Source organism: Bipolaris victoriae (genome assembly GCF_000527765.1).
Source record: "Bipolaris victoriae FI3 unplaced genomic scaffold scaffold_58, whole genome shotgun sequence".
NCBI classification, from domain to species: domain Eukaryota; kingdom Fungi; phylum Ascomycota; class Dothideomycetes; order Pleosporales; family Pleosporaceae; genus Bipolaris; species Bipolaris victoriae.
The window spans coordinates 116672-142202 of NW_014575334.1; the positions used below are offsets into that span (position 1 = coordinate 116672).

Below are 25531 nucleotides of genomic sequence, written 5' to 3' on the forward strand. Positions count from 1 at the left end.
ACCCTGGCACTTTGGCTTCAACAACCACTCATCGCGACAATGTTGCCCGACGAAATCATTACGCAGCTGGATGCCGAGTTCCAATGTCGCCATCACCAAATACAGCATCTTGCCGCTCTCTATAGTGTAGGACGCACTTCTAGCCTTCAGTATACATTCATTGTGTTGATAATCAATAACAGGCCCATCTCCCATCTCCACCCTTGCTCAACATACACGGCCTGACAGCAACGGGCAAATCATCCATCCTGCGCTCCTTCTTTCACCTGTCACGCTTATGCCATGTCATCATCAACGTCCGCGAATGCATCACCACGCGCCATCTTGTCGAGCGCATCGTCGCATCTACTCTCGATGCTCTTGACGAGTTCCACGACGAGAAGACGGATAGGAGACCATATGCGCGAACAGAGAACCTAAGCGCGCTATGTGTGAACATGGGAAAACTACTGGAGGGAAGAGGGAAATTTGTCCTAGTGCTAGATGCCATGGACAAGCTGCGTGAAGGGGGAGGAACATTGATCGCTGCACTGGGACGACTGGGAGAATCGGCATGTCTCTGGCTGTATCTACTTGAAAGATGCTTTACTAATAATTCTCAAAGATACCCAATCTCTCCATTATCCTCTCAACAACCCTACCACTTGCGCCTTCCGTCCTCCACTCTTCCTCAACCTTATTCCTCCATTTCCCAACTTACTCACGCACCGACCTTATCGCCATCTTAGGTGCAAGCCCGCCAAAAATCTTCCTCGACCCACCGTCTCTCGAACAGTTTCCCGACTATACCCCAGATCTTGCTGTTGAGGATGATGCATGGCTCTGGGGCCGCTTCCTACAAGCCGTATACGACTCTCTCGCCAAACACACAGGCAGAGACTTGGTCAGCTTCAAAAATTGTGCCATGCGCCTATGGTGGCCTTTTGTCGAGCCCATAATATCAGGCCAATTCGGCACGCGCGACTTCTCCCGCTTAATGGTAAACCGGCGCCACCTCTTCCAACTCGAAGATTCAGTCCTGGATCGCATCGTTGTTGCCCCCAGCACCGCTGACCCTGTAACCAACGACACCGTAACCCCCGCCACGCCCAGTAAAAAGAAACTCGCAAACATGACCGCTCACACCCTCCCTTACTTTACAACCCACATCCTCATCGCCGCATACCTCGCCTCCTACAACCCACCCCGCACAGATGTAACCTACTTTATGAAACATACAGATAAGCGCAAGAACAAGCGCCGCGCCCCTACCGCCGCCTCTTTCAGCGTCACCGGTAAACGCACCGGTTCCAAGCATCGGAAAATTAGTCGACACCTCTTGACCCCCAGCCCGTTCACGCTAGACCGCTTGCTAGCTATCTTCCGCGCACTACTCGATGGGACGGTGCCTCAAGTGGCAGATTTGTACACACAGATTGCTACGCTAACGAGTATGCGCTTGCTTGTTCGCGCGGGAAGCGCAGGCACGAATGATGCGTTAGAGCCCGGGGCGAGGTGGAGAGTGAATTTTGGGTGGGAGTATGCGAGGGCGTTGGGGCGGACGGTGAATGTAGAGGTGGGCGAGTATCTGGTTGGAGGTGTGGACTAGATTCTTTTTACTGTTTAAACTTGTTTGATACCATTGATATTAGATGATCGAGGCTCTCTTGAGAAAAATCGAGTCTCAAGTCTAGGAACTACAACTACATTGCATCATTCCCCTGTACTTTGGCACATCTCCGCAAAATCTCTCTTCCTCGTCTGAATTCCACTTCCATTCTTCCTGGAAGGGATTGAGCACCAACTTCATAACCTGCGGCAAGATATCGCGTTCGTGCTTCTTCTCGACTCGCTCAATGAGTTCATCCAGGATCCAAGAGCGGGGAACAAACTATACATCAACCAGTTAGCTTGACGGTTCCAACTTGGAGAACGAAAGGGGGAAGTCAATCATACCTTTGGGTTAACAGCATCCATCGCCGCCTTCCTGTCCTCATCTTTTCCCTCGCCCCAATCTTCCCTGACGCGTTCCGCCCACTTATCAAGCCACTTCGCAATCCTCTCTCTACCCTCGCTCTCGCGTCTGGGCGCGGCATCGCTGCGGAAAAACCGACCTGCAGCATCTATCCTCTTATCTTCCGCATCAACATCCGCAAGTCGAATATCGCCCAGTCTCCTAAACGCATGATGGAAATCCAACTCGTAAGCTTCAAGACAATCCAGCAGTTCAGACATGAGAACGTCGAAGTCTGACTCCTTTTGCGTCTTGAGACCGAGGCGCAGCGTCATTAGACGGCGGTACTCTGCTAGGAAGACAGCTTTGTATTCTTCACCTGCGCGGTCGATTGCTGATTCGGCGCATTTGACGAGGCCTGGTGCTTGCTCTTCTGTTACACCTTTTTCGACAAAGGTCTCGTCGTCGACGTAGTTTCCTGCGCCGAAGAGTTCACCTAGGGCTTCGCCGAGGCGAACCAGGTTCCACCAGATAATAGTGGGTTGGTTACGGTAGCTGTAGCGGAGCATGTGGTCGTCGTGGTTCGGCGTGTATGTCGGGTCGAATGTATCGAGGAAGGCAAAGGGGCCAAAGTCGATGGAGAGGCCGAGGATAGATGTGTTGTCGGTGTTGAGAACGCCGTTCATGAAGCCATATGCCTGCCATTTGGCGACGGTTTCCGCATTGCGGCGGAGGATGGCGCGGTACAAACGAACATAACGATTTTCTGCTGTTTCGCCCTCACCTTCAACCACATCTTTTGCAACGCCATCGTGCGTTTGCATGTGGACTTCTTTGGCATCACCTACAGGCAACTTAGATGGCAGCTTATCCCACCCGCCATAGACATGCTCAGCAGTGTAATCTGCCAACGTTCGCAGTGTCTTACGGTCTCCACGAATCCGTTGCAGGTCAAAGGTTCCAAAACGAATCCAACTTTGTGCAAATCGCGCAACAATCGCACCAGGCTCAATTCGTTCGCGCATAATTTTACTTCCCTTGTTCAGTGTCAAGGACAAAGCCCTTGTACTCGGGATCCCAATTGCATTCAAATACTCGGAGACGACAAACTCTCGAATGGAAGAGCGAAGAACCGCTCGCCCGTCAGCAAAACGCGAGTATGGTGTCCTGCCAGCACCTTTGAGTTGTATCTCGTAGCGTGTGCCCGTCGCAGGGTTAGTGGACTCGAACAATGATATGGCACGTCCATCCCCAAGCTGGCCAGCCCATTGCCCGAACTGGTAGCCGCCGTAGCACTGAGCCCATGGGTATATGCCTTCATCTGGGTTTTTTTCATCCCATGTCAGGATTTTCTTACCCGCCACAACATCTTTGAAATCATCCGTCTTGGCCTCCTCTTCCTTCAAACCAATATCTTGAAGCGCACGTTGGCTGACTGCTAGTAATTCTGCCTCTCCTTCGGGATCAGGGCGCACATATGTATACAACGCTCCCTTGACCATGCGCGGTCCCAATTTCTCGCGGGGCGCATCGTGAGAAGCCTTGGGTGTAGGAAATTCGGAATCCGCGGGAAGATTGGAGGTGAACACATTAGACTTTGGGATAGAATGCAGCGTATGAAGCTCGCTAGAGGAGCCATTCTCCGTCTGCGGAATATCCAAATGCGCCATGACCTGGTTTAGTCGTGCGGGCGTATTTGACAAATTTCTCAGAGTGGACTTGGTCGACGAAAGGGTTTTCCGTGTAGGTCGCAGCGTAGAAGAGAGGCGAAACATACGCTGCTAAGGGGTTTTCAAATGTTATAGGAGTGCAAGGGAATGAGGGAGGGTGGCGGCATGTAGAGGCGCATTTCAAAGTGATGTGAATTCGATGGAGCAGTGGCGTCATGCCTCGGAGGTCCTTATCGATAGCGCACTACCGGATACTTACTGACTCGTGTTTGAATAAACTGCCGTCGCCACTTTTCCAGCCAATCATCACGTTCACAGGCTGTACGCGTTCCGACTTCTGCAGACGTACTGCATCTTACTATCTCAACCTTTCTCGGACACTTCAGCATACACCCGTAAACCCTACTGTGACTCAGGAACCCCTTCCTGTTTCCATTCCAGAATCCCAGGATGAACGGCCAGCTGATTCCAGGATTTTACTGGGATCCAGAGAAGAAGAAATATTTCAAGATCCAGAGCCAGAACGCAGCACGTGGCTTAGACCTCAGGTACTCGGCTGAAAATATTAGAAAAGAGGAACGCAAAGAGAAGATACAAAAAGCCGCTGCTGCTCGATCTAGTAAAATTCGGAAAGAAAGAGTTGTTAGACGAAACCCAAACAGCATCATCCAGACTAGCATCGAGAGAGAGCTTGGCTCTAAGCGGCGGTCATATTATTTCAACAATCTCTGGACAGATGTTTGTGCTTTCGGAATCAACACTCGGCCCAAACAGGTCATTAGTAGACGACCCTGCCATGCATCAATACGGGTTTTCGACAGAGACCCAGTCTCTCGCACAATATATGCAGTTCAAGGATCCAATAGCGTCAATATGCAGCGCATACGTACAAAAGATGATCCACCAGCCATGGAAACAGATCCTAGCGATTACTACGACCCATTACTTGCCAGCCCATATGCTTTTCACCCATGGGATGAAGTGACACGTACTACGTCGACAGCATCATCCTTGACCTATCTTCCAGCTACTGGCGCCCTGGCTGTAACGACATACGGTTCTGATCGACCTCCTGAAGTGTGGCTCAGTGACCCAGAGCGCGACCAGCCAGTAAGTGTATCAGACATGCAAACCTATCTCTCATCAATTTCCACGAGTTGGTCATCAAGCCATAAATCATATCTGACCTCTCTCAACCTATAGTACGTAGGCCAGAAATTTACACCTAGAGATTGTACTGCCATATGGACCGCCAGCGCGCGACCTACATCCTTCAACGCACCCCCGACCATCCCCACCACAATCGCAGCATCCCAAACCGAGCATCTAGCCGTCGCAGCCTCTTCCTCTCTCCTCCTCTTCACCCGCTCCCAATGCGGAACCTGGGACTCAACCCTCGCCCTCAAACCCCTCTCCTCCGACATCCTAGCCCTAGACTGGCTCTCCTACACCACCCTCGCCCTCGGCTCCCGCGACGGCTCCATCCGCCTCTATGACACCCGCTCCGGGGGATCAAGCCACATCCTATCGCACCCGTACCCGATCTCCAACCTCAAACGCGCAGACGACGCTTCCCGCCTCGTATGCTCCGGTCTCGAAGACTCGCTCTGTCTATACGATTTGCGATCTCCCCGCCAGCTACCAAAATCCAACAACCAGCATCACCAGAATTTCCCTAAACGAAGGAAGTACACGCATGGAAATCGTAAGGCGGTGTCGACTCCGCTTCTCGTGTTCGAACATGCGAATCGCGAGGAACTCGATTTGGATATCGCGGTTCATCCGCGGTTGGGGTTGTTGGCCGCAGCGCAGGATCTTGCGACTGGGACGGCGATTCGGGTTAGTAACTTGTATACAGGCAAGATGGTCAGGGAGATTAAGTGCGAGGGGAAGGTGGGGAAGAAGGGAAAGGGCGGGTGGGAAAGTATTCGGTCGTTGAAGTTTGTGGAGGGAGAGGGAGAGGAGAGTGGAGGGGTGGAGTTGTGGTCGTGTTGGAATGGGGGGATTGGGGAGTTTAGTTGGTGATAAGGACAAGCCGGTGTGTCATTACTAGTAGTATTGTAAAGCGATGTATCGACACCCTTATGTAGGGCTACTCTGTAAACTGACTATCCGCGTGACTATCTCGCTCCTTCACACATACTCATACAACATTCGTTGTCGTCTATCGATATCACGCTTCTTTCCTGCCTCCCAGAAACGGTATCCTAGCCCCGCCTCTCCCCAACTTTGCCAGCGCATCCCCCAGCACCTCACGAATCGTACTTTCAAGCCTCTTGTCTTTCTTTCTCCGCATCCATAACAACACTATGCCTAGAACAACCGCATCAACAACCACGTGCTTGAAGCACGCCCAGACCCATCGCCAAATGCCTCTGAACAGTCGGTAGTGAGCCGAATGCGCAAATAGGCGACGTGCTTCTAGCTGTTCTCGTAACGCGGCTACTTCGGCCGTCATCTTCATGAGGGATTGCTCGACGCGCTTGCGCCATTTCTGGTCGGCAGCGGATTCCTTGGCTGCGTTGTTCGGACCGGGGGTGCTGCTGAAACCCGGGATGGGCATTTGTATTGGTTTTCCGAGGACAGCCATGCCTCTGGATTTTGGGGCGGGAGTCGGCGTCTGAATGGGGATGGGTTCGGCGCGCATGAGGTTCTGGAGGTCGGTTTGGACGCCGGCGTCTTCTAGGTTGTTGGTATCGTCGTTTTCGTGATTTTCGTCTGGGTAGGATGTCGGATTGTATTGCGAATCTGGGGCGTCGACGAATATTTCGCCGCGATCGATTTCCGCCTCCTCTTCTTCGAGATTTTCCTCGGATTGTGAGATGGGCGATTTGACTCGTAGCGGCATATCTCGCACTGCCTCTCTTGTTGGTGTTTCGTCGTTCCGTCTGAGGGGCGCGCTCATTTCCATGGCTGCGCGCCGACTCTCACCCAACTCATGCTGTGAGTAACCAGACTGGATGTGGTCGGAGTGTCGCAAGGGCGAAGATGATGATGACGAGGGCACATTGGACTTTACTTGGTCCCAGACAAATTCCAACTCGGCGACGAGTTCCCTCGAGTCTGGGGAGGGCGAAGCATACTTGTGCATGGTATCAATCAGGGTGGTGATGTAGCGGCGCTTTGCCTCTGTGCGCGAGAGACCGTTTTGCTGTTTCCATGCATCCCTGGGGTGTTGTTAGTTATGCGCTGATATTATCGGCCAAGAAGAATGCCATATGTCGCGTGCCCAACATACCACTTCTCTCGCGCTCGCTGGCTCTGGTCATCGTTCCCTCGTGGACAGTCCATTATGCCATCGACATCGCCCTCTGCAATGTGTTAGTCATCGTCGTTGTTACTATTAGAGTTTCGATCGCAACGTACCCATGGCCTGCTTGTACAGTCCATACAGCCGCAGCCGTATCGCCGACGGCGGCTTCTGCGATCCAGTACGGATCTTGTTGACAGTGTTGAGCGCATGGCTAAAGACTCGATCTGTGTTTCTCCATGTCAACACTTCTATATCCAAACCTTGAGGCGAGACAGATGCAAGCACATACCAACCGAGTCTGACATTGCTAGGGTGAACGGCGCGCCCCCACACGTGGGGAGCGTGGCATTGATCGGGAACAGGAGCTTGTACGGGCGTATCTGAGCACCGCATGCACGAATAAATTAGCCGGGCCAAAGCAGCAGAGAATGTAGACAATATTGAGCGGTGGACGGCGGATGGGCGGCGGGCATGATGCGATGACATGCGGAGCCGGTAACGGTGTGGACATGGCATCGTTGTCGCGCGCATCCTTGGGGCCTCGGCTGCTTCGGCGCGCGCTTGCCATGTGGCAGTCCAGGCGGGTCTGTCACGTGTCACCCTGCACTAGTCCCCTTTGACGTGGACGTCACTCGTTTCAGTGATTAAGTAGGTGTCAGCACCACCGCCCGTGTGCTCTCTGCAAACTGTGTATAAACTTTATCCATATCCTGTTAGTTACATTGCTGACCTAGAATATATGAGCACTTCCCTTCTCGCGTTTCAAAGCTGTTTTAGTACGTGCATTGATATCATGCCTGGATATCTCTTTATCGTACTGCCAGCGGAATGTATGTCACTGTGAGATTGCTCTTTTTCTCAAGTAAGCTCGAAGACAATATCGCATCTACTCCTGTGGTTTCTAGCAAAGACTTTGTATATAGAGACGCTGGAGATAATAACCAGGGTCTTCTGTAGATCACTTTGTTTTAATTTATTAGAGAGAGATATTAAGCTGTTTTCAGCAATCTTGATAAAACTACAGTATGTAGTAGAGTATAGTGCTTACTTCCTACCCCAATCCATGTTGCACCATTCGTAATGGCCCGCATACATAATTCTGGCCTACAACCATAGCATGTATACATTGGCCATGTATTTAAACTTAACATCCATCCACTTCCTGTTCTCCCGTATCAGACAACCATGCGTTTTATCATTTCCATCATCGCGCTCTATGCTGCCCTCGCATCTGCCGAGTGCACCGGCCCAACCGACTGTATTGGTGAACGGCAAAGCTGTAGCCAGACCTGCATCAACGAAGAGACCGGGCAGGTATACACGAAAACTGGTATATGCAAAAAGTACATTTCTTATTCTTCCCTCGTGCATTTTGACTGTATTTCTGACCGTAATTCTTAGAAGCGGAAAAAGTTTCAAATGCGTCTAAATGGCGAGAGATTGTTTCGCCGCAGATGGCCTTGGAGCAATCGAGCCTTTGTATTCGAGAATCCGACAAGATAGCAATATGAATTCTTGATCAGATAGATAGATCATTCATCCCAATGGTTGAGCTAGATCAGATAACCACGAAAGGTATACAAATGTCGACAATCTAAAACACATCATTGATCACCGGCTCCTCAACCTGATATCAAGTTGTTCATGGTTTTTATTGTGCCATTTCCCTCTCGCAAAGGTTGTGTTTGGATGATAGTGCTGGAATATAAGCTTAACCGATAACAAACAAACATCTTACTATAGCACCGATCAAACATGTGTATCAGCCATGTAAGACGGCGTATACCTTTACCGCCTCATGATCCCGTCTTTGCCAAGCCCGAGCGGCATGTACAGTCATGCTCAAGGCTCGACAGAGCGACTCATCAAAGTCTCTTTCTGGCCCGTGCCGTGTGGAAAATCATTATCCGCTAACCGGACTCGAGCGTTTCTTGAATTTCAGGTTTCGGCATGTTTCCAGTGCCGACTTGGGCATCAATATATTCAACACGTACTGCTTACTTCAAAGTAAGCTCTAATGTAAGCTTAATTTCATGGGCCCTTTTTTGTGAGTATATTTAAGAATTGGAAATCCACCAAATAGTTTTTCTTGTATACTACTGTACCAGCATTCCTTGTCCAATCTTCCTTCGTTCCGTTCAATCTGTCAAATCTGTCCAACCTTCGTCATAGTTCTACTTCGCGTCAAGATGCGTTTTGTTGTTCCAATCATCACCCTCTTCGTGGCCCTGGCGTCTGCTGAATGCATGGTTGTGGATCCATGTAGTGAAAATTTGCGTACCTGCACAAAGTACTGTCGCGGTATTAAGACTTATGTGACGGGAACTTGTTCACGGTAAGTCGTCTCCATGGAGTTTTGGGTGCAATCTTCTGACAAAGCAAGTGATGGGACCTGCAACTAGACAGCTAGAGATGAGGGTATCGTCGCAATCCAACGAGCGAGTTCAGTCTCTCAGTGTCTGACTGTTCCTACTCTGCTGTCTCTTGGTGGTGATACGGATTTGGACAAGCAGAAGTGGGAAAAAACATCATTTGGGTTGACTGTCAGAACTTTGTGTTACTAACAACAACTCGTAATCTTACCATCTGCCCGTAGACATGTCGCCCGTGCGGGGCAAGTAAGATTGCCTAGTAATGACATAACAAAGTTCTCGTGTTCAAACCCTCGGCACCGTCTTGGCTCTTATGTGCTAATTATAGATTATGATTGCGTGATGTAAGCTCTTATACGATGTGGTATGATGCATGTCTTTTTACATTATTTCCGCTGTGCATTTAAAGTCCTCTTGACCTCCCACTCTTGGTATTCCCACGACCACAGTTCTTCCATCTCTTTCAAAACTCACCACACTTCAACCATGCGTTTCATCATCTCCATACTCGCGCTCTCCGCGACTCTTGTATCTGCTCAGGGGGTGGCTTCTGCACCTGGTCCTGATCCATCTAATCCACCTTCTGAACAGAGTTGCTCGGTCTTCATCGACCGTTGTGTGCAGAATGGGGACCCATGCTCGATTTTCTGCCTACACGCAACGACAAATGAGCTCATCTCCATACAGGAAAAGTTTTGCCTCAAGTATGTTTCTTTCTACATGCGCATCAAGAAACTCATATTCTAACAATGTTCAGGGTCGGACAAGCGTGGACTTGCAGTGGAGAACAGCCAAACCGCGGGACCTAGGGTTACCAGATATCATAACCCTGCTGGCGATCACTCCGCAAATAGCTATAAAAAGAATGGTGTCCATGCTATTCCATTCTGCAGGGTCCCTGTCTTGGCGGAGAACACTATATGTCATCTGTTAAGTTGACTGTTGTAATAATCCATCATTATCAGAATGTAAACTTTCTCTCTGCTTACATACCTTGCTCATGCCACGTGCGAGACATCATCCACGAATTAGACAATAACATGTTCCGCTTTGACTCTCGGCACAATGTAACCTCAGTAGGACACGCCAATGTAAAGTTGAGCTCAAAGTGATCATCTGCACGACGCTGGGAAGAGAGGCAAGGGAATCGGTGTAATTATGCACTATTTCATCGCTAGTCGTCGGTAAGACCAAAAGTGGAGCGATGGACCATTTGGAGTCTGCGACGTAATATCCTGCACAATGACAGAATGAATCATGCTGAAGGTGTTGGTTCACATATTGTAGCAATCGGTGTTGCGTCGAAATGATATTGCAGAAATTTTGCTTGAAAAACAGGAGCTGGGATTCTTTTTTTTTGGAAACTGAGTACACAGTGCAAGATAATGGAACAAGGCAGTACAGTGCAGCGGAATTGATGATGGTGTTGAATTAGGCAAGGCGCTATGCCCTACCTGGTATGGCTGAACGCCACAGCATCTTGTGCTATTGTTAGTAAGAGTTTACTTCAACCTCGAACCTACTGCCACATCGTTTCTTTTGAAGTCGTCAAATCAATTGATAACTGATAAGCTCAATATCACTCTGCACCACAGAGAATCAAAGTAAATCACCTCATAGAGAAGAGAAAATGCATTCATGGACCTAAGCTACCTGCCGCCCTCGAGCCCAGCAAAAGTATTCCTCAGATCCACGTCTCTCTCTGAAATCGCACCACTTCTCAAAGTAGGTGTGCACCATGAATCTCCATCCCTATGTCCCATCCTCCTCCATCATACCCCGTCAGAACCCACCATCATGATAGTCCGCCCATCTCTCATCTTGAATCACCCATCTAGACCAGAGAAGATGCGCGGTTTGGCGTTTAGCACCTATCAGTGTAGCCACAGGGAGTGCAAGCCTTGTTAAACTTGCGACAAGTATCGAGGTTGCAAGTCTTTGAGCAGGCCATGGGATCGTACCAGCACCAAGTAGACCATTCAATCGTTAGCATCTTATCATCTTCTTGGGGGAAGTGGGAAAGGAAAGCAAACTTACGCCCATGCACTTGCGGTAGAAATCATCGCACTGGCGGCAGTCGCGGGCAGGAGCTGCGTTGATGGCCTCAGTGCCGGTGGCCTCGGTGTTGACGGGAGCGCGCTCAGGCTCGGCGATGAGGGCAGGGACGTCGTCCGGGACCGCGAGGGGGCCGGCGAGAACGAAAGAGGCCATGGCAGCGAGGAAGATAGTGTTGAGCTTCATTTTTGATCAAGTTGAAGTTGGAAGTTGAAGTGGTAAGAAGGTTGAAGTTGAGAAGATCTTGAGTGTTGGATTGGGTTGAAAGGATTGGTAAAGCTTGCGCTGAGGAGAGATTGGAGGTGTGGTGGGGGCAGTTTATAGAGTATGGGAAGGGGTTGGAGTGGAGGGAGAGGTCTCTCACTTGCTTCGGGGGCGAGGGCACGTGCGGGAGGGGTTGACTGACGGAGTGAAGGTGGCTCTGGAGGTTCAGGCAACAGTTGCGGTGTGAGAGCGGGGGTGGGAGCTGGATTTGCAGTGAAAGAGAAAATCATGTGAGTGTTGGGAGCATGCGATAGCGGTGGGGAAGGTAAACGCATGTTTGCACAGTCTATGATCGAGGATGTCCGTAATACAAGAAGTATCCTAGATTTCACAAGATGAACGGTTGTGGGGGACCAGATTTGCGTTCAGGTAACAAATACTAGCCGTCTGGATTGGGTGCCTAAACTCAGGACAGGAGAGTATATGGGCGTGTGTTTTTGAAACTTGTATCTGGAGTTCAGCCATGTATGTGAGAGAGACCCGTTTCTCATGACTGAGTCGAGAATCGGGCAAGTAAGATAGGGACTATGTCAGTGCAAAAGCTTGAATAAGCCGGGGTGAGTGACGGCCATTGTGGAGCTTGTGAGCATGTGCGGTGAGAAAACCTTGTTGCAAACACATCCTCTGGCGTAGTTACATATTGCGCAGAATGGGGCATTAATGTTTGTTGTCGCAAATCAACATCAATCGATGGAACAATGAGAGGATCATAGGAAGAGAGGTATCATTGTATGAAATCGATTATATTTCCCTTCTAAAGGAATCCATCATGTATTACTCCCCTTTCACCAGTCGTGAACAACCTTCCATCAAAATCCATCAGTAAACTCTGTAAGCCGGCAACCTCCAATCTCCATTCAGCCAGTCATCCACATGAACTTGTCCACGGTATACGTTCCATCCATATCTGCTAGGCGGCTGTTCTGAATGTGGAGAGACAATGAGTCGAAAACTACAAAATGCTACTGTTAGTCTCAATTCAAAGCCAAATCATTGTGACTTCATCACTTACCTTAGCATTTCTTGAAGTCGCAGTGCTCCTTGCAGATGGAGCTGGCGCGGCAAGTATCGACGGCGCAAGTGGTAGGACAGGTGTTGGCACCAAAGTAACAGCTCTACGCAGTATGTCAGTGAGCCCAAGGAGAAGGGGGAGCTTTGCATGTTTAATGCTCACCTTCATGCATGCATCGAAATATTTCTTGCAATCATCGCAGGACTTGGGCATGGCTTCACTATCCGAAGCTGCGGCGACCGAAGCAAGAACGACGAGGAAAATGGCAGAGAGCTTCATTTTGTTGTTTGAATTGTTTGAAAGTTGAAAGTTTGAGTAGCGTAGTGGAGTTTGATCAAAGAGTTGAGTAACTTGGATGTGTATTCGTAGCTGTCGCAAGTGGTGGGGAGAGATTGGAGCAGCAGGCGAGGGGATATATATACGGTACGGACTGCAGACTGCAGAATCTAGGCCAGAGCGACTCGGGTGCCAAGAAAGCAAATCGGGTAGGAGTGAAAGTCATACTCTGACGTCGTCATGGCTCAACCGCCACCGGAGCACCTTTCACTCATTCACTCATAACACATGCAACTTCGAGTCAAAAATGAAGACCGTGTTTCGTATAGCTTCGAGCGTCAATCCTCTTATTAAGTATGTATCTTGTGGCCCATGATTGACTACCAGCCCTCGCATGCATCTGCCATTCATGTAACCCTCCAATACCCAAATGACCACTTCCTATTCTCAATCATCCCCAGATTGGCCCTTTTTGACTACTACGTTTGGTGACAACACTTTTAGTGGCTTGGGTTGCAGAATTTACAGTCTTCGTTAATCGTCCTTGTCGTTGTGTTCGTCCATGCCTAACACATCTATTTGCTTTCGACACTCGGGCATGTTGATTTCGCAGTCTTTGTGCCGACAGCGCGGGTTGTACATGCACGTGCGGACCTGGCATAGGGCCCAACATCTATCAGGTTCCCCTTCACATACCTATTGCAAGCGAGGCCATTAGCATACCATCTATCAAGAGACCAATGCTGTAGCCTAACTCAAGGCCGGACAAGAACCTACCAGCATGCAGTCTTTTGTGGCGGATAGGCACGGCATACAGTTGTATTGCTTCTCTTTTATTTTATCAAAGCTAAAGATAATGGCAACCAACAGTATCAAGAGCTTTTTCATCGTTGTAGCGTCGAGGTGATTGAGTCTGGGAGATGATTGGATGCAAAGTTGATGCGATTGGCATGTATCAGTTGAATAAGTCGGACATTGGAAGATTATGGGGAGACGTGTTCAACTGAACCAAGATGGAGTGCGGGTTGCGGTAGCGAATTCAGGTCAGGCAGGAGCAGTGGGACAACTGACGTATGGGCACAACACCCTGCCACTCTCACTTCCATGCCATACTCTCATCAGCCCCTGAACCGTATTAACAAGTCACTTGGCACAATTCAAGTCACACAACGTATCATGACGAGATGCGCAAATCTTCAGATTGATCGTGCTGCTTGGGCTGTCGTTTGATATGCATAGTACGTAAGCCATCTCCACACCAACACACATGGCCGAACTCCTTGCTCGGATAACCAAACAGCCGTTTCCTACCAACCTACTCAAAGCTTCATATCTCCACGCACACTCGATCGCCGAACCTCGCTCGACCCCCGATGCGAAAGCTGCTCGATATCGTCCTTTGAAGCCCGCGCCGTCGCATATGTCAGTTGATCCTTCAGAGCCGCAAAGTTCTTCTCCGCCTCCCAATTCCAGATGCTATCCGATGCAAAGAGAAGGTCAATCTCTTCCAGCGTGCGCTGATTCGTTTCCGGGTACAGTGCCCAAATCATGGGAATCGTGATGGCGTTGCATGCAGCGAAGATGTACAGCGTCTTCTCGCCTAAAGCATTGAACATGACCGGGCAGAGCAGAGTCAGCCAGCCATTGCCAATCGACCAGCCAACAACACCCCACGCGTTACCCTTGGCTCGAACCTCCAACGGAAAGATCTCTGCGGGGTAAAGCCAAGGAACCGTCAGCCATGTGGCGCCGAATATGGCTGTGAAGAGAAAGACCATGGACACTGCCGCATTTCCATACGAAGATGCTTTTCCCGCTTCGCCGTTCTTTGTCGCTTCTTGACCGAGATACGAGAACCCGCCTGCAAGTGCCATTGCGATTCCCTGTCCTACCGAGCCCCAGTAGCAAGTCCAGCGTCGTCCGATTCGGTCCAGCGTGAAGACGCAGATGAGCGTCGCAAACATGTAAAAGATATTGTTGAGACCAGCAATCCACTGGCGCTTTTCTGGACTCATACCCGCAATTCCAAAGATTGTGGGCGCGTACACTGTAACACCCGCAATACCGATCCACTCCTGCATAATCTGGAACCAGACAACAAGCTGAACGCGGCGGCCAGTGTGTAGCTTTCCAGAGCCAATACCGAATAGCATGTGGAAGTAGCTTTGCTTGCGGAAGTTGGAGCGCTCGAGTTCGCACGACGAAACAATGTCTTGGAATTCCGCTTCGGCCCTGACCTTGTCTTCTCCAGTGTCGCCTCGAAGACGAGCCAAAACGTAACGTCCTTCGGCTTCTCGTCCGACCTTGACCAGCCATCGAGGAGATTCAGGGAAGAACAAGACGGCAGCCATGAGGATGAGGAGCATAGGGATCTGGAAGGCGATGGGAAAGCGCCAGATGAACGACGATGTACCGTCACCGTAGAATGAGCAGCCATATTCCAGCCAGTAGGCAATGACCACACCAAGGATATTCAGCGTGAACTCGATGGCAATGAACTGACCTCGGGATGTGTGCTCTGCTGTTTCGGTTGCCCAGACAGGAATGATAGAGTTCAGGATACCGGTTCCCCAGCCGTTAACCAGACGCGCGCAAATCATCCAAACGTGATTCATAGCGGAGCACTGCAATGCAGCGCCAACTGTTCCAATAGCAGCTCCAATGAATATGGTCTTTATGCGCCCGAAGCGATCGCCGATCGAGCCTCCGACTAGACACCCAACCAGTGTCCCTAAATAATACACAGATACGATGCCTCCTTGAAGGAGAGTGTCGTCAACCACGGGGCCACCATCAGGGCCTTTGTGGCCAAAGCCCATGAGCGTATAGTAGTCGTATGCTGTGTTGACGCCGCCCATCATACCCTGGTCATATCCAAAAAACAGGATCGAAAGACCAGCGATGCAATTGATCCTTGGGACACGGATTAGCAGATACAAGGTGATACTGGGAAGAACAGAACTTACGCTATAAGCAAACTCCGCTTCTCATAGCGATGCACAACATTAAGCCGGTGAATTTTATCCATGATTGAGCCAAGGAAGGGGGAGTATATCGCCCCAGTATGAATCGAGTCCGCGCAGGAACAAAAAGAAGAAAAACCAGTGGGATACCACGCAGCCATATATCCTGCGCGGATCCGACGTACCTCATCTCATCGGTACCATTGCCGAAGGAAAACAAGCAGCCATGCTAGTCAAGTCCATCCGCATCGCAAACCCACTTTTTACTCAAACGGCGGGGAACGCTCTCCACTCCCATGGGGCCCCAACCGCACCATCGCGCATGCTGACTGGATCACAGCGATGCTACGATGCCCACCCGCATGGCCCTGCGCTTGCGCCCGATCGTGTGACTGGGTTGCATCCGTTAGCTCTGCTTTTTCCTTTGAAATTTTGCAAGTATGGTTTGAAAGGGACATGCGCAATTACCGGATTGGGTAATCCGGCCGGTAAGGACAAGAGACGCGAAGCTTGGGGTTGGCGAAAGCTTCGTACGTAGCTTTGAGGTGCTTGACAACGACGTGAGCCTTTGTTTTCTACCAGGCAAACAATGCTATGCAATTGTTCTAGGGACGTAGTAACGGCCAACCTGCTGCATCATTACGCATTGAATTCCCCATGCGCATGTTGTTTCCTTGTCGGCAATGGCGATAGGACGGTGATGTCACCAGCGTGCAGGGTTTATCTTGGATCGGAGAGAATAACGGCGAGACCCGCTGGGGATCGGCATCCATTATCCCAGTTGCCGACATGCCAGACTCGAGACGAGGCTGCATGTGATGAAGAAAACAAATCTGATATCAAGCCCCTCAACTCCACATGCACAATGTAGTACAAACTACCACATCCAAGTTTCAGTTCCCAGGCTGAGCACCCGCCTTCCCCTCCGCACTAACCTTCTCACAATACGTCTTCAGATCATCCAGCCAAAGCCTCACCTTCCCCTGCAACGTCTCCAACACAAACATCTTCACTAGCCTCGCCGTCATGCCCCCCATCAACTCCCAATTCCGCACCTCACACGTATCCTCCCCCGTAACAATAACCTCGTGAACCCGCTCAATCACCGGCGCAAACCCCATCATCCCCCCATTACTCATCCACGCAACCCGATACACCTTACTCAGATCAGCCGTGAAACTCGGATCCGCCAGTTCCTCCGCCGAAAGATACGAAGACGGCGCATCGGGCGTTGAGATATCCGAGACTTTGAGTTGTGAGTGCGTGATGGAATCTGGTTTTGAGGCGTCCATTACGACGTTAAATTCCATTTCAGTGCCTACACGCATGCGCGACGAGTCTTCTTCTTCTTCTGTGGTGTTGCGGGGAGGAGGTTGGGATATTATGCGGACGCTTGGTATCCATGTGTTCCACGCGGGGTAGTTTGCGGTGCGGAGAAGGGTATCGAAGACGAGGTGTGCGGGCGCGTTCACGGGGGTTGAGTAGGCCAGTTCGACGATTGCTTTTTCGCGCGGGACGACTTTGGTGGTTAGACCGTTTGCGGGGGGCCAGGCTTTGTTGTCTGCCATGGTTCCTTGTTGGTTGATTATTGGTGATAGAACAGAAAGCGGGCTTGTGGTTGTCGTTGTTTATGTGTGTTGCGTTCCGAGTCTTACCGGCGGCGCAGTGCGGAGATGGCAGGTAAGTATGGGGCGTTATCGATAAGACGAGTACGTATCCTTGACAAGGGCCCGCTGCAATTGGATTCGCGGGGCAATGCTGTTTAATCGGCGCGATAATACCAACGTACTTAGAAATAGAGAGTCAGGTTTCACACGCCTCGCAAAAAAAAAGCTTAGGCTAACTAAGTAAATCTTGTTAGTTTATTTACCCCTAGATACTATATCTAAACCAGTACCTCAAGATCTATAGAGTGATAAATATTGCATATTTATAAGTATACTATCTACGAACTTTGCTAGCTAAGAGGTGATATAACTCAGCTAACTGTGAGGCGTTTTGCAGATAGCCACAAAAGATATCATTTAGACTGAATTGAGACGAATCCTTAAGGAGTCACCTTAGGTTCGGATGAGACTATATACTCTATACACGTGACCGTGCCTGTACTATTCCAAGGAGTGCCCGAAGGATCCCTGAGGGCCAGCCTCTAGTTCAGAGTATCGTAACAGTAACACGATTAAAACTTATCGTTGCCTTTCTTCAGCTTTGTCTGTCGTTCTTTTGTTTAATTGTCATCATATTACGTGTTTATGCCTTGGAATCCAGTACACGTAACCTATTTTTATAGCTAAATTAATACTAGGTGATATGGAAAAGGGTAATAACTTACAGATTGTGAGCAATAATTAGGACGAGTCTTTAGCGTTCTAGGGTTCCTACAGATTGCACCTTGCCAGCCGCCTTCTTGATATGCCGCTCCAGTGATGGTATAATTCGGTCGGGACGCTTTGCAGGCAGAGTAAGTTGTCCTGGTTGACCTGGAAGGTATCGCTAGGCGCGGCATCATAGTGTAGATAGATAGAGTTAGAGCCGATTGTTGTCTGCTGTACTTCGTTTTAGTAAATCAATAAATTTCTCTGACAAAGATGTATCTTAGAAGGCCAGAGCGAGCTATTTACTTACATACATTAACCTAGTACTAAGTCTACAGTCTGGGGATTCTGCTCATGCCACATATCCTTTCTTACGTGTCCACATCCATATCTATATGCGACACCATCAACCCATTTGACCCACAATACTCCATAGGAATCATCATAATTGACGGTTTTTGTTTCATAATCAATTTTAGGAGATTTGCGAAGGCAAATTGCGACGAGCTCAATGAGATCTTCATCTGCTGGAAACTGATTCAATATTATTCCTTTTGTAGCTGAAGGAACAATGTGCGAATCTATATCTCCAGGAAGTTCAGCGCCCTCGAAGCCAGAATCCTCGTCGTCGTTCGGTAGCTGGAGCCAGCCGCAAATTCTTCCAAGCTTGTCATATAAATCCAGATGTGCATCGAACGGGATGGGGAGTCGAAATCTATATGACGTAACAGCTGCAAGCCATACTCGTTCCGTTTTGCATGAGATGTAAGGGTGCTCGAGCGTGTTTTGTGATTCAATTGTTGCTTTTGGACTGCAGTATGGCAGTGGAAACCAACGAAATACCCCTGGGAAATGGATGTGTTCGTAAACATATTCACCACTAACTCTCCAAGGCAAGAGAATGGTCCTCCCACTGTCAGCCCCATGCTCGCTTGGTACGTATCTGATACGTCTCCAAACATCAGAGTCGAAATCAGTGACTGTAGCCGATGAAATAATGGTATCACTTTCCAAGCATGGCGTGACGATATCCTTGTCACTCGCATCGGGGCTTTTCTGACTGAACCACTGCGTTATTGGAACAGTGATATCTCCTTTAAATGAGCCGATATACCCAGTTTCTGATTCCCCAATGGATAATTCATTAATCAGATATTGTGTCTCTCCTCGAAAGATGTCGATAGGATAGCCTTTCCAGCCGATCCATGACCACGATGGCAGAACTGCATTTGGTAAAACAGAACCGGTTCTACCAGACGAAATCCTCCGTCGAACACCGTCGAAGTGGGCTCCATTGAGGCTGTCTCTCCCAAGGGAACAACCCCACATCAACGCTGCATCAAAATTCTGTTTTGGGAGTCCAAACAAGAACCCGGCTTTGAAGGCGTCCCCAATGTGCGCGAGTAGGCCAGTGATACCCGGAAAGGCATCTTCTTCAAATGAGAATTCTCGATTATTATACTCTGTAATCAGATTTCTCAATTCGCGCAAGTCCGGCCATCCGGCTTCGATGTTGGGAGTTTTTGTGACCAATAACGACCTGTCATTATCTTCCAGATCTGGACAGTCCTCATGCCAAAGAGCACAGGAACATCGCCAATGAATTTGCTGATTGGCAAAAATGAGTCGTCTTCGAGATAGGTTGTATTCCTGAAATGTCCATCCGCGCTGGAAGTATTCTGAAGCGTCAACTTCCAAAGCTGATAAACTGGGCAGATGCCTTGCCAAGATCTTGGTACTATCTTTCCAGTCGAAAGTGTTCTGTAAGTTTCGCGGCAGCACCCCGGTGCCTGGTAATCCGGCCATTGCGTCACCGTCAAGCGCAATGATAGTAAGCTTTGCAGAGGAATATATCGAGCCCATGAGTTGTAGTTGCTCGGACAACTTGCGGTCATCATCCGGCGCCAGACATAGTGCATCAACCCAGAGATATCGTTCGCCTATTGCGCGAACAGCTTGCATGGCGTCATTGACAGTGGGTGTTATAAGTCCACTGTGTTTGGTAAGCCCACCGGAGATTGTTAGCTCCTTGAAGATAACAGAGTTCATGAATCGATGTGTTGATGGACCCCATCGGTAGCTCAAAGCTACAAAGTCGGTGATACCTTCTCCAGACACTAAGCAGTGGCTCGTAGTGTCGATCAGCCAAGCTGGAGACACGTGTCTTATGTTAGAGGAACTTTGACATCCGAAAGTGTGTTGCGTAATACACTTTTCTAGCCATCTTTTCGCCACACTGAAATCGACCCACCCTGAATCGATTGCGCTCCAGATTGCGGATGTTTGCACATCGATTGTGGGGGTGGGATGATTGCTTGATTGAAGAAGAAGAAGCTGGTAGCTTCTACGTTGACGGCCTTTGTAGTCGAGAACTCCCACCCAAGGGATGCCATTGGCATTCCTACGTAGGACAAGGCCGTCCATGTGGTAATGTCTTTGAATTCTTCTCGCCTGATATTTAAGGGCCTGACGGTTCTCATAATCTGTTCTGATCCAGTGTAACAATGGGTCGTGATCTGCGCATTTCCTCCCATATACATCATCTGCTAGGAACACTTTCTTGACGTCACCCTCCATAAACAGCCTTTCAAGATGGAGGCAAATCTCACAACTCCGTCCTGGAGACAATGGCGGATACGTGTGAGTGGACCCGTCATATCTGCGGCGCGAAGACTTCCTGCGAAGACTCCAGTACGCATTGCTTGTCATACTTGCCGCTAAGTTATATTGTGAGAAATGGACACGAAAATAGAGTGGTAGCTAATGTCTTAGCAGAGGATTGCTCCTTACCCCGCATCAAGTCTGTAATGAGTGCGTCAAATCCGGCCTAGCGCGCAGCTTATCTTGTTGTTCCAGTAGCTGGATACATATACTCGATATATTAGCATGATATGTGCTAATCGTTACTTGACCGCACTGTCATACGTATATACTATTCAGCTCTAGATACTGCTATGCAGTGTACTGTACCTTTTTGAGTTACGTGGTGGTCTGGTGGAGCTGAGCCGCGATATCATCACAGTACGCTACGAAGTAGCGCAGAGCTTCTTAGAGCTAATCAGATTGTGTTTCTTTATGTACAAAAACTCCTCTGGGACTAACCATGATACACAGCTAAAGCTGAAGTACATCTTCTTCACTACGTGATTGAAGACTTATTAAATATGACAATACTATCGTACAAAGTCAAGCTCAGTGTGTTCACCTCCGACAAAGAAGTGCGTACGTAGTGTTGGACGTGCTAGTACAGGCCAGTTACTCTTAATAGCTCTGTTCCTTAATCCATGCACTTCTGGATACATTCCCTATATGTAAACGTTGCGAGTACTAAACATCCAGTAAGTGCAAACCCTGCCGCTATCGTCAGCCCCCCTCCGGTAGCTGCTGATGCGGCGACCGCCGCTCCCAAAAATAACAACGTTGACCTTGCCCACTTCCCACCACACCAGAACGCGCACCATGTGCATTATCTCTGAGTCTTTTTGTTACATTGTATCAACCTACGGCTATGAGTATCGCGCATCGCCTTATTAGATAAAGCAAATGAATAGATTTGTGCCCGCGCTTTGGCATCGTGTGCCCCAATCTAATGTTTAGCCAGGTAGGTAGGCATTTGCTGAATATAGGTTTCGAGTCCGAGTTTTGTGTTCTGGAGAAATTCTAGCTCATCATTTTCTGTCCAGTCACTAGTATTATAATCAATGCACTCAAATGGATGCGTTCAAGGCTCTATATCGATAGTGCTCAAATTCGTCGCCGTAAGCAGAGTAATGACATCGCTCTTTGCCACCCTACCCTAAGCGATGTCTTAAGCCGCGGCGTAGCTGCTGTGATCAGTCGTATTCTTTGTTGGTAATCGCAGTATAGTACCTGCTCATTTTCGGGATCGAATTCGATATTTTTGATAAGTCTCCAGCGTCATAGCATTTCTGTTCCTGCAGACGATGCGCGATTAGCTTAGTTTCGATAGTTGATTTCGTGACACATCATTCCCGTGTAGCCTTCTAGTAAATAGGGCCGTCAGATAGAACGAATACATAGGCTCGTTCATCGTCGGCTTTTACAAATGTGACAGTAGTACTAAACTCTTGTTCAATCGTACGACCTAGGCTACTAATCACTTCAGGCATGGTTTTATTATTGCGTTCTATAATAGAGTATACCAAGTTCACCTTCGTATATAGGCCAAAGGCATGAACTATATATCGATATCTATCGTAACGTACGCTACACTTAAAACTATAAGCAAAAAATAAGCTCCAACATCGCCTTTCATCTTCCTCACTCTCAACCTACCATATCCACCCCTTTGGCCCACCCCACCGTCCCTTGACATGAAACCGATCGTATACCCACGGAAAAAAGTCCTTCTTAAGATGATAAAACGCGCGTCTTGGCACCGCTTGATCGATGCCAAACCAAGTATTGAACGTCTCCTTAGGCACACCCCCGTACCTGAATTCCGCTAAGAGCACTTTTTTGTCGCCCGTCAGCAGCGGACACGATGTGTATCCGTCGTATTCTTCGCTTGGGTCTTTGCCGTCTAAACTGAGTAATACATTCTGGGTGAGGACGACAGCTTGCGATGTTATCGCTGCGACGGTCTTGGAGGTGGGCAGGTTTGCGGCGTCGCCAAGGGACCAGATGTTTGGGTATTTTTTGTGGCGGAGGGAGTGCGGGTCTACATCTACGTATCCGGTTTCGTTGCTCAACGGACTCGCTTTGACAAACTCGTGGGGGACGTTTTTCGGAGCGACGTGCAGGAAGGAGAAGGGGAGGTGAAGGTTGGCCTGGCCGTTTGGACGAGCGAATGTTGCGGTGTTGCCGGAGATGGAGATGAGGTCGTGTTCGAATAGGCCTTCGACGCCGCGTTCTTTGCGCAAAGCATCGAGTTTGGCACTGTATTTTGGGACACCGAACATGCTGGGGAGACCGGTCGCAAAAGTGACGTTTATTGCGGATTTTTTGGGGTCGTTTTGGTATAGGCCGGATCGTCTCCAGTTGTCTAGTGCGAGCCACATGATCTTTTGTGGTGCGCCGGCGCACTTGATCACACCGGCTGGTTGGGTGAAGATTGCAGAGCCTGATTTTAATCTTTGGATGTTTTGAAAGACCTTGTCGCAGTAATCGTAGCTGTAGATGGATGCGACTGGACTGTTTGGGTTGCTTAGTGCTTCGGACAACCCGTTGACACTGCCATAGTCAATCTTGATGCCTGGTGCAACCACAAGATGGTCGTAATGGATCATATCGCCACTTTCTAGTGTCAATAAATTGTTTTTCGGGCTGAACGACGCAACGCTCTTGTTGTAGAATTTCAGTTTCCCTTCCACTAAGCCATTCATTAGTGTCCTGAGAGCTTTTTTGTCTTTCAAGCCTCCGCCAACAAGTGTCCAACCAGGCTGGTAATGATGCCATTTCGCCGGATCAATGACTGCAATGTCGTCTTTTAAAAATCTGCCTTTTCGCAATAGCTGGTGACTGACTGCAACACCAGCAGAGCCGTTTCCAACAACGACGATTTTGTGGTTCCTGGCTGCAGGGGCTGCGGGAGAAACGGTCGCAAGATTTCGAATAAATGCGCTTTTGCTGAGAGGTTCCCAACCTCTGGATCTTCGTAAACAATACATTGCAATCAATTACTGCGCACTTTTAGATTTTTGTACTATTGGTTCCAAGAAATGAATGCTACCACGTGAAAGTGATGTTAGATGGTTTAGAGTCGTCGAGGGAAAGGAATAATCGAACGGAGAAGTTAGCAGGGAGTTCATATTTTTCAGCAGCTTCGAGTTGTTATTATTTCGTGTCAAGTTTGAATCAGCAGATGAATGCGCGATGGCACGAGCCAGGTACGTAACGATGTAGACCCTGTTTCGGCGACTAACACGGGTGGTCGGCGTCTATACTTGGGAGCGGAACGCCGAACCCTGCTTCAAGGTCAATCATCGAGGCATCTTGAGGCTCATAAGACGGGACATCTCCAAACGTTTTTGAGAAGACTCATCTAAATCATACGCAATCTGCTAACCGAAATCAATCCAAGTGATGAAAACTTTGCGATTCTACAACAAGACTCTATTCACCAGCCCGCTCTCGAACCGATTACATTGCATACCCAAGCACCGGGCTGTACCTCACAACTGTCGCCTATTGCATCAACAGGCTCTTTCCAAACATCCTTTCGCAACAAATTGTTCAATCAGCAAGACGAAGCCCGTCACTTCGACGATTCGAAACATGTCCGTCGTAGCCACTCCAACAGAGCAATTCTTTCTATTCTCAAAACCTGGAGAGCAAGCCATTTACAACGACATGACTGCAGCTTCTCATGAGCCTACTATTCACAGTTGCTTCGAAGAGAAAACAGGCACATGGCAATACATAGTTGCCGACCCGTCTACGAACAAAGCCGTCATCATCGACGCTGTCCTAGACTACGACGCAAACTCCAGAACCGTTAGCACATCGACGGCCGACAATTTACTTGCCATCGTATTTCGCCAGGGGTATCAAGTTGAGAGGATTCTTGAGACGCATGCACATGCCGATCATCTCACAGCTGCCTCTTACCTTCAAAGCCGACTTTTGCAAATACAAGGGACCAGGCCGCCGATTTGCATTGGGAAGCGTATCCATCAAGTTCAAAAGTTTTTCGCTGCCAAATACGGAATTTCAACCGACGAGTACGAAAACGCGTTTGACCATCTTTTCGAGGATGACGAGTCGTTTGCAGTAGGGCAATTGACAGTAGACGTAATGCATCTTCCAGGACACACTCCCGACCACTTGGGATACCGAATCTCCAGTAAGTAGACGGATGGGGAACTGGTTTGAGAACATTCATGCTGATCGATGAGCAGACAACGTCTTCTGTGGCGATTCCATCTTCCATGCAGATATTGGTACAGCGCGGTGTGACTTTCCCGGGGGCAGTGCGAAGGACCTGTACACGTCGGCAAAGAAATTGCTTAGTCTACCGGAAGACTTCAAAATCTGGACTGGTCATGACTACCCGGCATGTCCTGCGCGATGCGAAGCCGTTCCTTGGATGACGGTTGGCGATCATCGGGAGAGAAACAAACATGTTTCTATCGACATAGCAGAGGAGGACTTCCTCACATTGAGAAGGGAGCGAGATGCGGGGTTGGCTGCGCCAAAGCTGCTGGACCCTTCGTTGCAGGTCAATATCCGAGCTGGAAGGCTACCTCGGCCAACACCTGGTGGCGAGCGTTTGGTGTCTCTGCCGATCCAGATGCGATGCGACGCATGGTAGTATCATTTTGTCCAGGGATGTAGGAATAGAGCAGCATTCAACGAGTGGCCTGAAAGTTCTATAATGGCGTTTTCGTCCTAATATGGCTCGGCGATATGTTTCATGCGTTAATAGTGAGATTACTACCAATTCTTGTAATCCTGGA

General features: G+C 49.1%; 12 protein-coding genes across 12 annotated transcripts; 4 read left to right on the top strand and 8 right to left on the bottom strand.

Annotated features, from left to right (window-relative positions):
• Positions 1-39: 39 nt before the first annotated feature.
• On the top strand, positions 40-1588 carry COCVIDRAFT_39003 (hypothetical protein; the record flags this gene model as incomplete). The annotated part of the gene is made up of 3 exons (XM_014699741.1): positions 40-126; positions 183-551; positions 605-1588. 3 exons carry the CDS (start codon positions 40-42, stop codon positions 1586-1588), a joined length of 1440 nt encoding a protein of 479 aa, XP_014555227.1.
• Positions 1589-1669: 81 nt separating this feature from the next.
• Positions 1670-3603, bottom strand: COCVIDRAFT_27849 (hypothetical protein; the record flags this gene model as incomplete). Its single annotated transcript, XM_014699742.1, has 2 exons — positions 1670-1870; positions 1936-3603. 2 exons carry the CDS (start codon positions 3601-3603, stop codon positions 1670-1672), a joined length of 1869 nt encoding a protein of 622 aa, XP_014555228.1.
• A 450-nt stretch (positions 3604-4053) lies between these two features.
• On the top strand, positions 4054-5628 carry COCVIDRAFT_39005 (hypothetical protein; the record flags this gene model as incomplete). Its single annotated transcript, XM_014699743.1, has 2 exons — positions 4054-4713; positions 4807-5628. 2 exons carry the CDS (start codon positions 4054-4056, stop codon positions 5626-5628), a joined length of 1482 nt encoding a protein of 493 aa, XP_014555229.1.
• Positions 5629-5776: 148 nt separating this feature from the next.
• COCVIDRAFT_27851 (hypothetical protein) lies at positions 5777-7161 on the bottom strand (the record flags this gene model as incomplete). Its single annotated transcript, XM_014699744.1, has 4 exons — positions 5777-6770; positions 6842-6914; positions 6970-7080; positions 7146-7161. The coding sequence occupies 4 exons, from the start codon at positions 7159-7161 to the stop codon at positions 5777-5779; spliced, it is 1194 nt and encodes a 397-aa protein (XP_014555230.1).
• Positions 7162-9714: 2553 nt separating this feature from the next.
• On the top strand, positions 9715-10037 carry COCVIDRAFT_102941 (hypothetical protein; the record flags this gene model as incomplete). Its single annotated transcript, XM_014699745.1, has 2 exons — positions 9715-9932; positions 9986-10037. 2 exons carry the CDS (start codon positions 9715-9717, stop codon positions 10035-10037), a joined length of 270 nt encoding a protein of 89 aa, XP_014555231.1.
• Positions 10038-11092: 1055 nt separating this feature from the next.
• COCVIDRAFT_39008 (hypothetical protein) lies at positions 11093-11469 on the bottom strand (the record flags this gene model as incomplete). Its single annotated transcript, XM_014699746.1, has 2 exons — positions 11093-11229; positions 11262-11469. 2 exons carry the CDS (start codon positions 11467-11469, stop codon positions 11093-11095), a joined length of 345 nt encoding a protein of 114 aa, XP_014555232.1.
• Positions 11470-12560: 1091 nt separating this feature from the next.
• COCVIDRAFT_39009 (hypothetical protein) lies at positions 12561-12838 on the bottom strand (the record flags this gene model as incomplete). The annotated part of the gene is made up of 2 exons (XM_014699747.1): positions 12561-12662; positions 12722-12838. The coding sequence occupies 2 exons, from the start codon at positions 12836-12838 to the stop codon at positions 12561-12563; spliced, it is 219 nt and encodes a 72-aa protein (XP_014555233.1).
• Positions 12839-14154: 1316 nt separating this feature from the next.
• Positions 14155-15863, bottom strand: COCVIDRAFT_102865 (hypothetical protein; the record flags this gene model as incomplete). The annotated part of the gene is made up of 2 exons (XM_014699748.1): positions 14155-15748; positions 15802-15863. The coding sequence occupies 2 exons, from the start codon at positions 15861-15863 to the stop codon at positions 14155-14157; spliced, it is 1656 nt and encodes a 551-aa protein (XP_014555234.1).
• An 828-nt stretch (positions 15864-16691) lies between these two features.
• On the bottom strand, positions 16692-17366 carry COCVIDRAFT_102880 (hypothetical protein; the record flags this gene model as incomplete). The annotated part of the gene is made up of 1 exon (XM_014699749.1): positions 16692-17366. The coding sequence occupies one exon, from the start codon at positions 17364-17366 to the stop codon at positions 16692-16694; it is 675 nt and encodes a 224-aa protein (XP_014555235.1).
• Positions 17367-18428: 1062 nt separating this feature from the next.
• Positions 18429-20537, bottom strand: COCVIDRAFT_102912 (hypothetical protein; the record flags this gene model as incomplete). The annotated part of the gene is made up of 1 exon (XM_014699750.1): positions 18429-20537. One exon carries the CDS (start codon positions 20535-20537, stop codon positions 18429-18431), a length of 2109 nt encoding a protein of 702 aa, XP_014555236.1.
• A 1868-nt stretch (positions 20538-22405) lies between these two features.
• On the bottom strand, positions 22406-23743 carry COCVIDRAFT_102860 (hypothetical protein; the record flags this gene model as incomplete). The annotated part of the gene is made up of 1 exon (XM_014699751.1): positions 22406-23743. The coding sequence occupies one exon, from the start codon at positions 23741-23743 to the stop codon at positions 22406-22408; it is 1338 nt and encodes a 445-aa protein (XP_014555237.1).
• A 682-nt stretch (positions 23744-24425) lies between these two features.
• COCVIDRAFT_102984 (hypothetical protein) lies at positions 24426-25386 on the top strand (the record flags this gene model as incomplete). The annotated part of the gene is made up of 2 exons (XM_014699752.1): positions 24426-24918; positions 24974-25386. 2 exons carry the CDS (start codon positions 24426-24428, stop codon positions 25384-25386), a joined length of 906 nt encoding a protein of 301 aa, XP_014555238.1.
• Between the last annotated feature and the right edge of the window lie 145 nt (positions 25387-25531).